General features: G+C 53.1%; 1 protein-coding gene across 1 annotated transcript; it reads left to right on the top strand.

Annotated features, from left to right (window-relative positions):
• Nucleotides 1–1,807: 1,807 nt before the first annotated feature.
• LOC308268356 (cocaine esterase-like) lies at nt 1,808–11,913 on the top strand (the record flags this gene model as incomplete). Its single annotated transcript, XM_080703502.1, has 17 exons — nt 1,808–1,828; nt 1,974–1,990; nt 2,047–2,153; nt 2,585–2,631; nt 3,824–3,846; nt 4,055–4,284; nt 5,272–5,476; nt 6,364–6,505; nt 7,392–7,525; nt 7,605–7,863; nt 8,272–8,370; nt 8,645–8,785; nt 8,896–8,976; nt 9,200–9,344; nt 9,754–9,891; nt 11,237–11,309; nt 11,727–11,913. The coding sequence occupies 17 exons, from the start codon at nt 1,808–1,810 to the stop codon at nt 11,911–11,913; spliced, it is 2,049 nt and encodes a 682-aa protein (XP_080559628.1).
• Nucleotides 11,914–12,713: the final 800 nt, after the last annotated feature.

The following is a 12,713-nucleotide window of genomic DNA, read 5'->3' as shown; positions in this document are numbered from 1 at the left end:
AAGTCAACCACAGGAAATGATGACCTTGGGGGAAAGATGAAGATTCTCGCCTTGCCCACTCTGGACAGCAATGAGCAGACAAGGATAAGGCTCTGCCTGGTGACAGGATTCCAGAAAGAAAGAGATACTCTTCCAGTGCTCACTGGCTGGTGCACGAGCCTGGCCTGACTTGGGCACAGGAAGACTTTCCTTTCAGGGAACCCTTTCTGGTACATATCCCCCCGAATCTTATTATCTTTTGTTTTGTGGTGCTAGGGATTGAACTCAGGGGCATTGTATCTCTGAGCTACACCACCAACCCCATTTTATTTTTAAGTTGGACATAGGGCCTCACTAAGTCACTCAGAGCCCCACTAAATTGCTGAGGCTGGCTTCAAACCTGTGCTCCTCCTGTCTCAGCCTCCCAAGGACTGGGCTTACAGGCTTGCACCGCCATGCCCAGCTTCCCTGTATCTTCAAAGCATTCACTGAGTTCCTGCTGCAAGCATGCCTCTGTTTTCCAGTTCTGAGGATGCTCACTTATTTTTCCTTAAGTGGGCTCCAAAAAGCGTTTAGTTACATTGATTTTAACAGCTTTACTGTGTGTGTTTGTGTGTGAGTGTGTGAGTGTGTGTGTGTGTGTGTGTGTGTGTGTGTGTGTGCGCATGCGCGCCCCTGCAGAGGACTGAAACCTGGGGCCTCATGCATGCTAGGCAAGTACCACTGAGCTGCATCCCCATCCAGTGTGGAATCGTTCACATGCAGATAAATTAATCTCTTTTAGGTTTACAGCTTAATAACTGAGGGAGCGTGTGAGACCCACAGCTACTGTGACATCAAGATGGGAATGTTTCTCTCACTCCAAGTCTTCCCTCCCACCCCTTCGCCCTCCGCTGCCCTGGCCTCTGCTCCTGGAAACCGCCTTCTCTTCTACAGGCTGCCTTGTGCTGGACAGGATGTGAATGAGATCTGGTGTGGTCTCTGCCACTTCACCCGACAGTCTTCCGATTCAGTAGTAGTCCTTTCCTACTGCTGGGAACGGCATTCCACGTGTGGATACATGACACCTTATGTATTCACTAGTTGGTGCATATCTGCGTGACTTCCATTTTATGGCTATTTTTACTTATTTATTTTTATAGCTATTTTTAATAAAACTCTTTAGACATTTTTAGAAATGAATTTGTGTGGAAATATGTTTTCATTTCTCTCCTATGAATGGCTGATGGTGGAATTGCCTGGGCCAAATGGAGAGCTTTTAAGGAAATTGCCAAAGAGTCTTCCAAAATGCCTATGCCGTCCTGCGCCACCAGCCGTCTATGAGGGGCGCAGTGGCTCCACATCTCACCACACTGGGTCTTCCAGGTCTTAAAACTGATTACGCTGAGTGGATGTATAGCGTAATGTCATTGCAGATGTTTCCTGGAACTCTGTATCCACAGGCATCCCAGCATACCAGGAACTCTTTCCCCCAAACACGAACGTGCATCACATGCTCCTGAGAGCCTTCTTTTCTTCTTTCTGTGTGTGTAGTATTCCTTTGGCAGTGAGCAGCAGTCACCCCAGTAGTGGTGGATGACAGCCTCCACCTCAGGAGCAGCTCTGTGTGTCCAGCCGACATAAGGGAGCTGGTAGCATCACCTGAGCTGAGAGGAGCCGGGGTCTCCTGCCCACGGCCCAGCTGTTAGTGAGGTGTGGGGAATAAGCCTAAGAGCATGCGTGCAGGCAGGGCTGGGCAACGGCTGGGGCCAGTCTAGGATGAGAGACGCAACTCGACACTGGCCTTGCCGACCAGGTGGAGACCAAGGAGAGGAGGCTCTCACTTGACATGGCGGCTCCTCAGACCCAGGTAAACACTGACTGCTCCCTGAAGCCCCGGGGAAGCCAGCCAGACAGCGCTGGGCTGAGAGCCTGTGGGGCTGGAGCACAGAGAGCAAGGCCGGTTTCCAGGCACCTTAGGCTGTCTCAGCTGAGCTCTGCACCCCTTCTTGCAGGACGTCAGGCTGGCTGGGTATTCCCACACCCAGGCGGGCTCTCCTCCATCACACAGGGCTCTGGGTGTTTCAGAACCTCCCAGACAAGATCCTGGCTGCCCCGAGACACAGAAGGCTGGGACTTCCCTGACAAGTTCCTGGTGCTGGACCTGCAGCCACTGGCTCCTGCTTCTCCAGTGGGTAAGTGACTGTGAACTCCATCCTGGTCGTGGGGCACGGGGTCCTGCAGCACTGCACCAACACGTGCGTGTGTGCCATACCAATTAGGGAAAGCCCTTGGGTCTGTCAGAGGTGAGGGGCTGTTGAAGGGCACTCAGTTTATTGTGAGTCTGCACAGCTGTGTGAGCAAACAGACAGCTATGGCGGCTTCTCCTACTTTGTAGTGGAATTCTACTATACATTCCAAGTACCTCAAAGGATTCAGAATCTCAAAGGATTCCTTCACTGGTATGAGTCTGTCATCTCTTTATGCTGCATTGGAAATCCCAACAGTTTCTCTCTCTAGACTAATCATACCTTCTTTGTTGTTTGAAAGACGTGTATCATATAAAATACCAAATGGCGTGGCTGGAGAACTGGCTTAATCTGATTCTGTTCTCTGTCTTTTGCAGCCTTTAAATATTCGTTCATCTTTTCTACAGGCACATTAAGAGGCATGGTAAAGGCTGTCTTGGTTGAGTTGAAATGCAAGGATACTTGCAGAATTGATCCGGCTTCTCAAAATCGTGGAAATGTAACAAGAAACGTGAACTGACTACACGTATCTGCGTCCTGGCTTGGTTTCAACACTTCTGTTTGTAAGTGTGTGTACACACACACACACACACACACACACACACACACACACATACATCCAGGAGAGCTCATCTACCTCTTTGGTTTGTTTGTTTTGGGGTTTTTTTTTTTTTTTTTTTTTACAAGATCACTTCTCAGAATGCTACAGGGGTGTTCGGGTAGGGCTCTTGCTTCACCAGAATACTTAAGGACACTGTGTCAGAATAGGCGCCAAAAAGCTGGGCGTGGTGGCCAGGTCTGAATCACCTGAATCACAGTTCTTGGAAGGCTAAGACAGGAGGATCAGATTCCTGGCCAGCCAAGCAACTTAGTGAGGCTCTCCACAATGTAGTAAAATCCTGTTTTAAAAAAAAAAAAGGCCTGGGGATATAGCTCAGAGGTAGAATGCCTCTGAGTTTAATCTCCCAATTCTACCACCACCAAATATGTGTGTGTGTGTGTGTGTGTGTGTAAGATAAATGTGGTGGTGCATGCCCGTAATCTCAGTTCTTGAGAGGCTGGGACAAGAGGATCTGAAGTTCAAAGCTAGCCCCAGCAATTTAGCAGGACTGTGGGTATAGCTCAGAAGTAGAATGCCTCTGGGTTCAAGTTCAATATCTGGGGTGGGGGTGGAAGAAGGTGCCAAAAATAGTGATATTCTTCCCTGTAAACACACCTGGGGCTTGCCTGGGCACCACCCTGCCCGGCTCTTACAGCTCCCTCATGCCAAACTCTCAAAGAAAGACGCAGCTCTCTCAGGAGAGGGAAAGAAGCTATTGCCTTGTTTTAAACAACTCTTGTAATTATAAACAACTCTGCAAAAAGTATCCTTCTCCATTAAAAAAGAAAAAAAAAGGAGGAGGGTTTAGGACGAAGGCCAAACACACCTCCCCGCCGTTGCTCAAGCAGTTCACATCACCCCAGCAGAGGGCTTCCCATTTCTCCATCCATGGAGATCTCCAAGGCACCTCCTCAGAGGAGCCCTCCCCTTGCCAAGTGGCACCTGGCCCCGCCCCAAAGTATGCCCCGCCCACTCCATGCTGGGTCCAAACTCCAGCCACCCCCCTCTACTGCAGAGTGCCAGCAACATGTCCCTGAGGTGACTGTGCAGCCCTGCAATCCCCATGCATCTGAACTCTGCGGCATGGGTAATAGGACCAGGGATACACCGGCCAACCTGTGCAGAGACAGAGGCTGAGACTGCGGCAGGAAGAGGCCAGGGTGGGAGGAGGCTGAGGTGCTGGCTCAGGGGAGGTGGCCCTGCCACTCCTGCAGTCCACTGGCTCTGGACACTTCTGCCTGCTCAGTTCAGGGCAGCTCTCCAGCAACATTTATGGGGCCAGTCCCCAGGCTGCGCCCCGCCTACCCCCTACCAGGTCCAAACTCCAGCCCGGGAGACACTATGTTCTGAAGCACCTCTTGGAGTGTGGACTGCCGTGGAAACAAACCTGCAAGGCAGCCATGCGACCAGGCCAGCATCATGACCTGCTTCGTGCAGCATTTTGGGGGCTCCTGCTTCTTCTCATCCAGGCCCAGGGTGAGGCTCCTGCGGGGGTGGGAAGAGTTGGGGACCAGGGTGGAATCTTCCAGTTTGTCAGACTAAGAGAGAGAGGGAACCAGGAAGAGAGAACATGGTAAAGAAGACAGATGACACGCCCCAAAATGTAGGAAGAGGCCCCAAGATTCCAGAGAGAAGCAGGGCCCCGGGGGACATGCAACACCCAGGGGTGAGCTGCGTGCAGGGGCTCTGAGGATCGTGGACGGGAAGGTCAGCCCCTCCTGGCAGAGGGGCAGGAGTTGGGGACATTTCCCTCCTGTGTGTGAGGCTGTGACTGGGACTATAGCTGCTACCACCCTGGGTTAATTACAGCAACAGTAATAGCTTCCTGCTGCCATTTGGCTCTCGTGTGACCCTATTTATCCAGAAAAGCCACAGATGATTTCCAAAGGACACAAACAAAGTTACTGGTTCTGGGGATACAGAGCCACCAGCACTACTTCCCAAAGCTGAGCTCAAAGCCCACTGGGCCCCTCACCCCGCACCCCAGCTGGGGCACAGGCATGACTTGGCATTAGGGCAAAGGTGATGGTGCTCTGTGCTGCCAGGAGGCTGAGGAACCTTCCCAGGGAGCACCAGGCTGGGCTGTGTCTGCAGCCCTTGACTCCTCTCAGCCCACAGGATCCTAGGGAGGAACCTGAACACCAGCCACCCTGCCCCAACCTCATCTCCCAGCAGGACCCCACACTCCCCTCCTCCAGAGCCCACCCTGCCAGGCTCCTCCCTGGCCTACATTACCCAGGCTCTTGAGGACCCCAGACCCTCCAGGCAGTGGCCAGGACAGCAGGGCACTGAAGGCGGTGGTGGAGGAGGGAGAGGGTGACAGCAGGGAGAGTGTGAGGCCATCGTTGCAGGCCAGGGTCCCCCACAAGGCCCAGCTGAGGAGCCTAAGGAGGCAGCAGCTCCCACGGTGTGGAGGACGGCCACTGGGCAGACCCCAGCCCCAAGTGCATCTCTCTCCCGCAGGCCAGGACTCGGCCAGCCCCATCCGGAACACGTACACTGGGCAGGTGCGGGGCAGCCTCATCCACGTGGAGGGCACCGGTGTGGGGGTGCACACCTTCCTGGGAATTCCCTTTGCCAAGCCACCTCTAGGACCGCTGCGGTTTGCACCCCCTGAGCACCCTCAGCCTTGGAGTGGAGTGAGGGATGGGACCTCCTACCCAGCTAGGTAAGTGTGTGTTTAGCAACCCTGAAGCTTGATCTCTGGCACATGAACAAGCAAACAAATATTTATAGAGAAATGCCACAGTGTTTTCCTTTCATGTTAGGGAGAGTCTCACATCCATGAGCCTCCTGAGGCTCAGGAGGGTGCAGTAACTTGCCAGGCTTCTAGCTCAGGGACTGGTGTCCAGAAGAATTAGCTCCAGGTACAGAAGAGGGGATCAGAGACATACTTTTCCTGAGTTTCAAGTTATGCAAGTGTTCTCTGCCACCAGGACAGCTATCTTTGGGAAAGGTTCACACTGGCTCTATGAACCATTGAAGCCCCAGACTTAGCACAGATGCTGGAGACCCCTGAGGAGGGCAGCAGAGGTGGCTTCTGAGGCCCCGCCCTCCCCGTCACTGTTGTCCACACATAGGGCCAGGTGCCCTTCTTCGAGAAACACGTGTGCATGCTTACAGCTGGACTCTGGGATGGATGAGGTTCCTGAGAGTCCAGATTTGGGATGTGGGGTCTCACTGCTCTTCTATGGGGAACGAAGCTCTGTTCATTCCTGCAGCTCCTGTGGGGCACATACCCTGCTCCAGGCCTGAATGGGTGAGGGGTAAATGGTGCATGTCAACACGTGCAGACAATGGTTCCCATAGAGTCTCTGAACCCCAGCCTCAGGAGGAGGGGGATCCAGGCCTCACCGACCTTGTGGCCTCCCTGGTGGTCTATGCTCCATCCCAGTCTCCCAGAGCCTGTGTCCTGGAACTTGATGGAGGGCTGGAGAGAAGGATCCTAGAGCAGAGCATCATGGGGATGTGGGAGGGGCTGGGAGCACACCTGGCCCCAGGCTCTGCCTCTGACAGCTGTACAGGCCTGCAATAACTGTCTTCCACTGTGACCAGGTGTCTGCAAAACGCTGACAAAATGATTGGAGAAGGTCTCAAGAAAATGAATATGCAAATACCTCCCATCTCTATGTCCGAGGACTGTCTGTACCTCAACATCTACACACCAGCCCATGCCCAGGAGGGCTCCAGTCTTCCTGTGAGTGTCAGGTCATGGTCTGTCCAATGTGGGAGGACATTTCTTTTGGAACCTCAGAAAGGGGTCAGGGACATCTCTCAGTGCTAGGATGCTTGCCAACCATTATGAGGCTTGGCTCTGATCACTAGAATAATGACACAGCAAGCCTGACAGGGACAGTCCAGCCAGGCCCCGCCACAGTGAGGACTCTAGAGAGGCCTCTATTACCCGTCCAAGAGGCCTCCTATCCAGACGAGCAGCTGACCCCTGGGCAAGGGGTCACAGAGCCCTGGCTGCTCCCAGAGAGCATAGGTCATTGGCCAATGCTAATGCAGGTCTCACTCTAGAGACCCAGGCGGGTGCCCAACGGAGCAAAGGAGGTGACTCAAGCCCCTGGGATGGATTATTTGGACGTAGAAATTAGATGATATTATTAATTAATATTCAGACGGGACATTCAGGGAAACATGCCTTTTCTTTTCTTTTCAAGGTGTTCTTAGCCAGGCATGGTGGTGCACACTTGTAATCCCAGCACTTGGGAGGCTAAGACAGGAAGATCACAGGTTTACATCCAGCCTCAGCTCTGTTTCAAAATAAAAAATAAAAATTGAGCTGGGGATGTAGCTTTTAGGCAGAACATGCCTGAGCTCAGTCTTGGTACTATAAATAAAAAGGTGTTCTGAGAATATTGGGCCCAGGCATGGGCTGTTTGTTGGATCCCAGTTGGGGAGGCCTGCTATTTCAGATTAAACATGGCCCCTGACCTTTGTCCCAGCTCATAAGGTTCTAATGGAGTATGGTTTATGTGGCTAGTTGCAAAAGCAAAAGAGCTGTTTATTCTAGGAGCATCATAGTTAGGAGTGTTTGAATGGCAGGAGAAATGTGCCACTTCTCTTGGTTTCTCCAGGTGATGGTGTGGATCCATGGTGGCGGCTTGGTTGTAGGCTCGGCTTCCATGTACGATGGCTCCATTCTGGCAGCCACCCAGGACGTGGTGGTGGTCACCATCCAGTACCGCCTGGGTGTCCTGGGCTTCTTCAGGTGAGCCTACAGCTGCTCTGGTCGCTGGGCGCTGAGCAGAGCCAGAGCCCCCAGTGACCCTGTCCCCGCCACTTCTCAGCACTGGGGACCAGCACGCCACCGGCAACTGGGGCTTCCTGGACCAAGTGGCCGCCCTGCGCTGGGTCCAGCAGAACATCGCCCACTTTGGAGGCAACCCCAACCGTGTCACCATTTTTGGGGAGTCTGCAGGTGGCATTAGCGTGTCCTCACTTGTGGTGTCCCCCATGGCCCGAGGACTCTTCCAGGCTGCCATCATGGAGAGTGGGGTGGCCCTGGTTCCCGGCTTCGTTATAGTCTCATCTGAGTCCGTCTCCACAGTGAGTGTCCTTAACCAGCCAAGTCCAGCCCGCTGCCTGTCCCCTCAGCCTAGACCCTCTGCTGGTCTGTGATGGGGACAAGGACAGTCCTTTTGATTTGGGAATGCCTACCTACAGAGGAATTACTGAAGGGCTAAGGTCAAAATCTACCTCTTACTTATGGTGGTGGAGTGTGTTCTGTAGCCTTCAAAGCTGCACCCTGGGGGCTCATCATGGGAAAACCATGTAAACAGGTGGAATGAACCCTCTCTTGAAACCTCTGAGCATCGGGGAAGGGGGGACAATTAATTTCAAACCTGCACCCATCTACACACAAAAATTTGGGACTACCTGCACCCAGCTAAGGTACTGAACAAACCACTCTCTCTGGCTGAAAGAACATCCAGCTCTTGCCCGGTCCCTTTTCAGATGGTGGCCAACCTGTCTGGCTGTGAGCAGGTGGACTCCGAGGCCTTCGTGGGCTGCCTGCGGGGCAAGAGTGAAGAGGAAATGCTGGCTATCACCAAGGTCGGGCTGAGTGATCCCAGGTGTGGAGGAAGAGGGGTCATAGTGGGAGGGGCAGCAAGTTCTACTGCTCCGAACCAATTATCTCATTCTAAGGCTTGGCGTTCTCATATCAACATAACCCTCCATGCAAATGGAGACAGTGATATGTTTCACCAGGTATAGGGTCTCTTAATGTTGGTGTGAGCATCATGGGATGTGAATACATTAGGAAGTGACGCAGGGACATGAGAAGAAGCCTGGACCTTATGTTGACCACTGCCCTGATGCCCCTCAGCTCCTCAAGGTCACTCCCGGTGTGGTGGACGGAGTCTTCCTGCCCAGGCACCCCCAGGAGCTGCTGGCCTCTTCTGATTTTAAGCCTGTGCCCAGCATCATCGGTGTCAACAATGATGAGTATAGCTGGATCCTCCCCTCGGTTAGACCTGGTTACAGCCCCGTGAAAGTTGGGCAGTGGGTCTGATGGGCCTCAAGCCTCAAGCCTCGTCCTTCCTACCCATAACTTGTGACTCTCTCTCCGCCACCCAGTATATGGGCTCTGCTGAAACCAGTAAAGAAATGGACCGAGAGACCGTGCAGGCTATTCTGCAAAAACTGTTAACACAGATGGTGAGACTCCTGGGGTCCTGCAGCAGAGAGAGCCCAGCCAGCTACCCTGCCCTGCACCAGCCCCAGGGCAAAGAGCTACTCTATGTGTGTTTGTGGGAGGGGTCACCCCACAGCTGAACAGCTCCCTCCATCCCTGTCCCATCCCAGAACCCTGTCCCACCCTGAGGCCACTGGCTCCTGCCCTGGAGCTGCCTCACCTATTCTCCTTGGTCCCCTGGGCTAGATGCTGCCTGCTGAGGTGGGCGACCTGTTCATGGAGGAGTACATGGGGGACAGTGAGGACCCCCACACCCTGAAAGCTGGGTACCAGGAGCTGATGGGGGACTTTCTGTTTGTGATGCCTGCTCTCCATGTAGCACATTTGCAGCGTGAGTACATCTGTCCCTGTGTCCTGACTGTCTAGGGGCAGCTCAGGGCTGCGGTCCCAGGCCAGGTCTGTGGTATCCAGGTCCTGACCTATGTCTTTATCAGGCCTCAGGTGTAGACACTTGGCCTTTGAAGATCCCAGTAAATCCTCATGGACAGTGTAAGAGACAGACATCATTCCTATTTGGCAGATGAGGAAACTGAGTTAGTGACACTTAGTGACTTGCATCTGACCTCACAGCAAGGAAGTTCAAGGTCATGGTTTTGCCAAAGCCTCCCTGACCCTGCTCCAGCCTGGGCTTCCACCCCTGTCTAGATTCCAGCCAGCCTGTGTCCTTAGTGTCTTAGCACAAGGGTGGGACAGTAGAGCTGCAGTGGAGGGGCCACCACGTCCCTGCCTGTCCAACCCAGGATCCCGTGGCCCCGTCTACTTCTACGAGTTCCAGCATGGGCCCAACTTCATCAAGAGCATGAGGCCGCCCAACGTGAGGGCCGACCATGGCGATGAGGTTTTCCTGATCTTTGGATCCTTTTTCCATGGCAACAAAAGTGAGTATCCCTTTTTGCCCAGGAGCTTCTAAATGTGCCCTGTGTCCAGATGAGGAGACAGGCTCAGAGATGGCATGATCTGGTTATCAGTAGCTTATAATTCAAAAGACTGTGCCTGGCTTAGAAATCAGCTCCCTCCATCTACTCACAGCCCAGTCATGGTGTCCAGCATGGGTGCAGATGAGGGTGGTTTTTATTCTTTTTTTTTTTTTGTACTGGGAATGAATCCAGGAGCATTCTACCTCCAAACTACACCCACGCCCTTTTAACTGTTTGTTTGTTTATTTTCTGGTACTGAATTTAACCCAAGGGAGTTCCACCTGAGCTACATCCCTAGCCCCTTGGTTTTGTGTTATTGTTTCCAGAGTCTCACTAGGTTTCCAGAGCTCTTGCTGAGTTGCTGAGGCTGGTCTTGGGCTTGTGAGCCTTCTCCCTCAGCCTCCCAAGTACGAGGCTTCAGACATAGGCCACAGACAAGCCTAAGGAGGATGTATTAAAGACATAATGGTGCTGGGCACGGTGGTACATGCCTAGAACCCCAATACTAGGGAAACTAAGGCAAACTAAGTTTGGTTTGAAGCCAAGCTTCACATGACCCTGTTTCAAAATTAAAAAAAACAACAACTGTACTCTAGCATGTTGGCACACACCTAGAATCCTAGAACTTGGGAGCCTGAGACAGAAGGATCACATGTTTAAGACCAGAATTAGCAACTTAGCAGTTGCTAGTGGAGTCTAGCCAGACTCCATTTCAAAATAATAAATAAAAAGTTCTGGTATGTAACTCAGAGGTAGAATGCCCCTGGGTTCAATTCCCATTTGAAAAAAAAATTTTTTAAGCCTGGTGTGGTGTAATCCTAGTACTTGGGAAGATGAGACAGCAGGATTGCAGGTTTAAAGCCAGCCTCAGCAACTTAGCAAGTCTCTCAGTCACCAAGTGAGACCCTGTATCCAAATATATATATATATATATGTATATATATATATATATATGAGAATGGGAATGTAGGTCGAGGTAGAATGGCCTTGAATTTAATCCCCAATACCACAGAGAAAGAGGAGGCCAGGAGTATAGGAGTATATGTTGGAGGTTGAGTCCCTCTGAGTTTAATTCCCAGTACCCAAAAGAAAAAAAAAAGAAAAGAAAAGAAAAAGAAATGAGCCCACTTAGAGGCTGGGATGAGGAAGGCAGCTTGGGCAGGGGAGGGCCTGACACTCCGTGCTGTAAGGAGGGAAGGGAACCAGGTCTGGGCTCTAGGGTCAGCCTGCACAGGTGGCGAGTGTGGGCATGACTGGGCAGCTGGTGGCTGGCCAGGCCTGGACCTTGCTCCCCTCCTCCCTGCAGTTGAGCTCACTGAGGAGGAGCAGCTGCTGAGCAGGAGGATGATGAAGTACTGGGCCAACTTTGCCAGAGCTGGGTGAGAGGACGCCCCGCTCAGCCTCCCCAGCCGCGGTCCCCGCCATGCTCCTTGTCTCCGGTGGCCTCTGGCCTTCCTGTGGGCCCCGTCACACGATGGCAGTGTCCCCAGCCGGGCCCTCTCAGACACAGTGCCCCTCTTGGGTGCCGGTCACGGCTTCCTTCTCCAGTGCCCTGGAGGGTGGGCCACAGTGCTGAGCCGCCCTCAGAGCCAGAGAGGGAGGACAGAACAGGCCAGGTTGCCCTGACCCCATGGATCATGAGGGGAGACCATTGTTTTCCACACCAGCAAACCACCCTTTATCCCCACAACCCCAGCCCCCTGGCATGACCCAAATTTGGAGGGCAGGGGACTCAGGTCTGGGCTCAGCAGGGCTCAGAGTGACCCTGCCCTACCCCTCTGGGGGCATGTGCACAGGAACCCCAACAGCGAGGGCCTGCCCCACTGGCCCGTGTTCGACCAGGACGAGCAGTACCTGCAGCTGGACATCCATCCTGCCGTGGGCCGGGCCCTGAAGGCCCACAGACTGCAGTTCTGGACCAAGACCCTGCCCCAGAAGATCCGGGAGCTACGCGGGACCAAGGAGAATCACACGGAGCTGTAGCTCCTGTGTCGGGGAGGGAGGGTGGGCTGAGAGCAGGTGGGGTAGACCAGGGCCCCACGCACGCCCACCCAGGAGCAGGGCTGGCCTTCATTCACAAAGCCATACAGTCACTTTTTAATTTATTTCTTTGTCTGTTTGTGGTACTAGGAATTTAACCTAGGGACATTCTATCTTCAAGCTATACCTCAGCCATTTTTCTTTTTTATTTTGAAACTGAGTCTCACAAGGTTGCTGAGGGTTTTGCTATGTTGCTGAGACTGTCCACAAACCTGAGATCCTCCTGTCTCCGACTCTCAAGACCAGTACTATCGGCATGGACCACCCCTTTCCCCCACCCCAAGCTATACCACTCATTTATTTCTGTCCCAAAGAGGTGACTGTCCCCATGTTTTGAGCAGCAGGACTGGGCATGTTCATTGGCCCCTGGAGCCTGGGCCAGCTGGGGGTGCAGGAGGGCCGGGTGGGTTCCTGGAGCTTCCTCTAACTCTCCACGGCTCTGCAGACAGCGTGAGCCCCACACACCTCATCACACCACATCTGTGAAGATGACCATCTGTGGGGTGTGTCCTAGAAGTGGGACTGGGGAGGTCCAGAGGTGAGTGGCAGAAGAGATTCCTGTCCCTGGCTCCCTGAGGGTCTCTCCAGCCAGGGATTTGTCTCCCGCTTTCAGAATATCTTGAAACCCCCTGACCATCCCCCACGCGCTATGGGTGCCCACATGATTAAATTTCCTTTTTATCTCATTTTGTTCTGATTGTGTCCAATCTGCCTCTGTGCCCTGGTGCATTTTCTCTCTGTGA

This window comes from Muscardinus avellanarius (genome assembly GCF_963383645.1).
Source record: "Muscardinus avellanarius genome assembly, chromosome: 10".
In the NCBI taxonomy this organism is placed as follows: domain Eukaryota; kingdom Metazoa; phylum Chordata; class Mammalia; order Rodentia; family Gliridae; genus Muscardinus; species Muscardinus avellanarius.
This window is presented reverse-complemented; position numbering and strand designations above follow the sequence as displayed.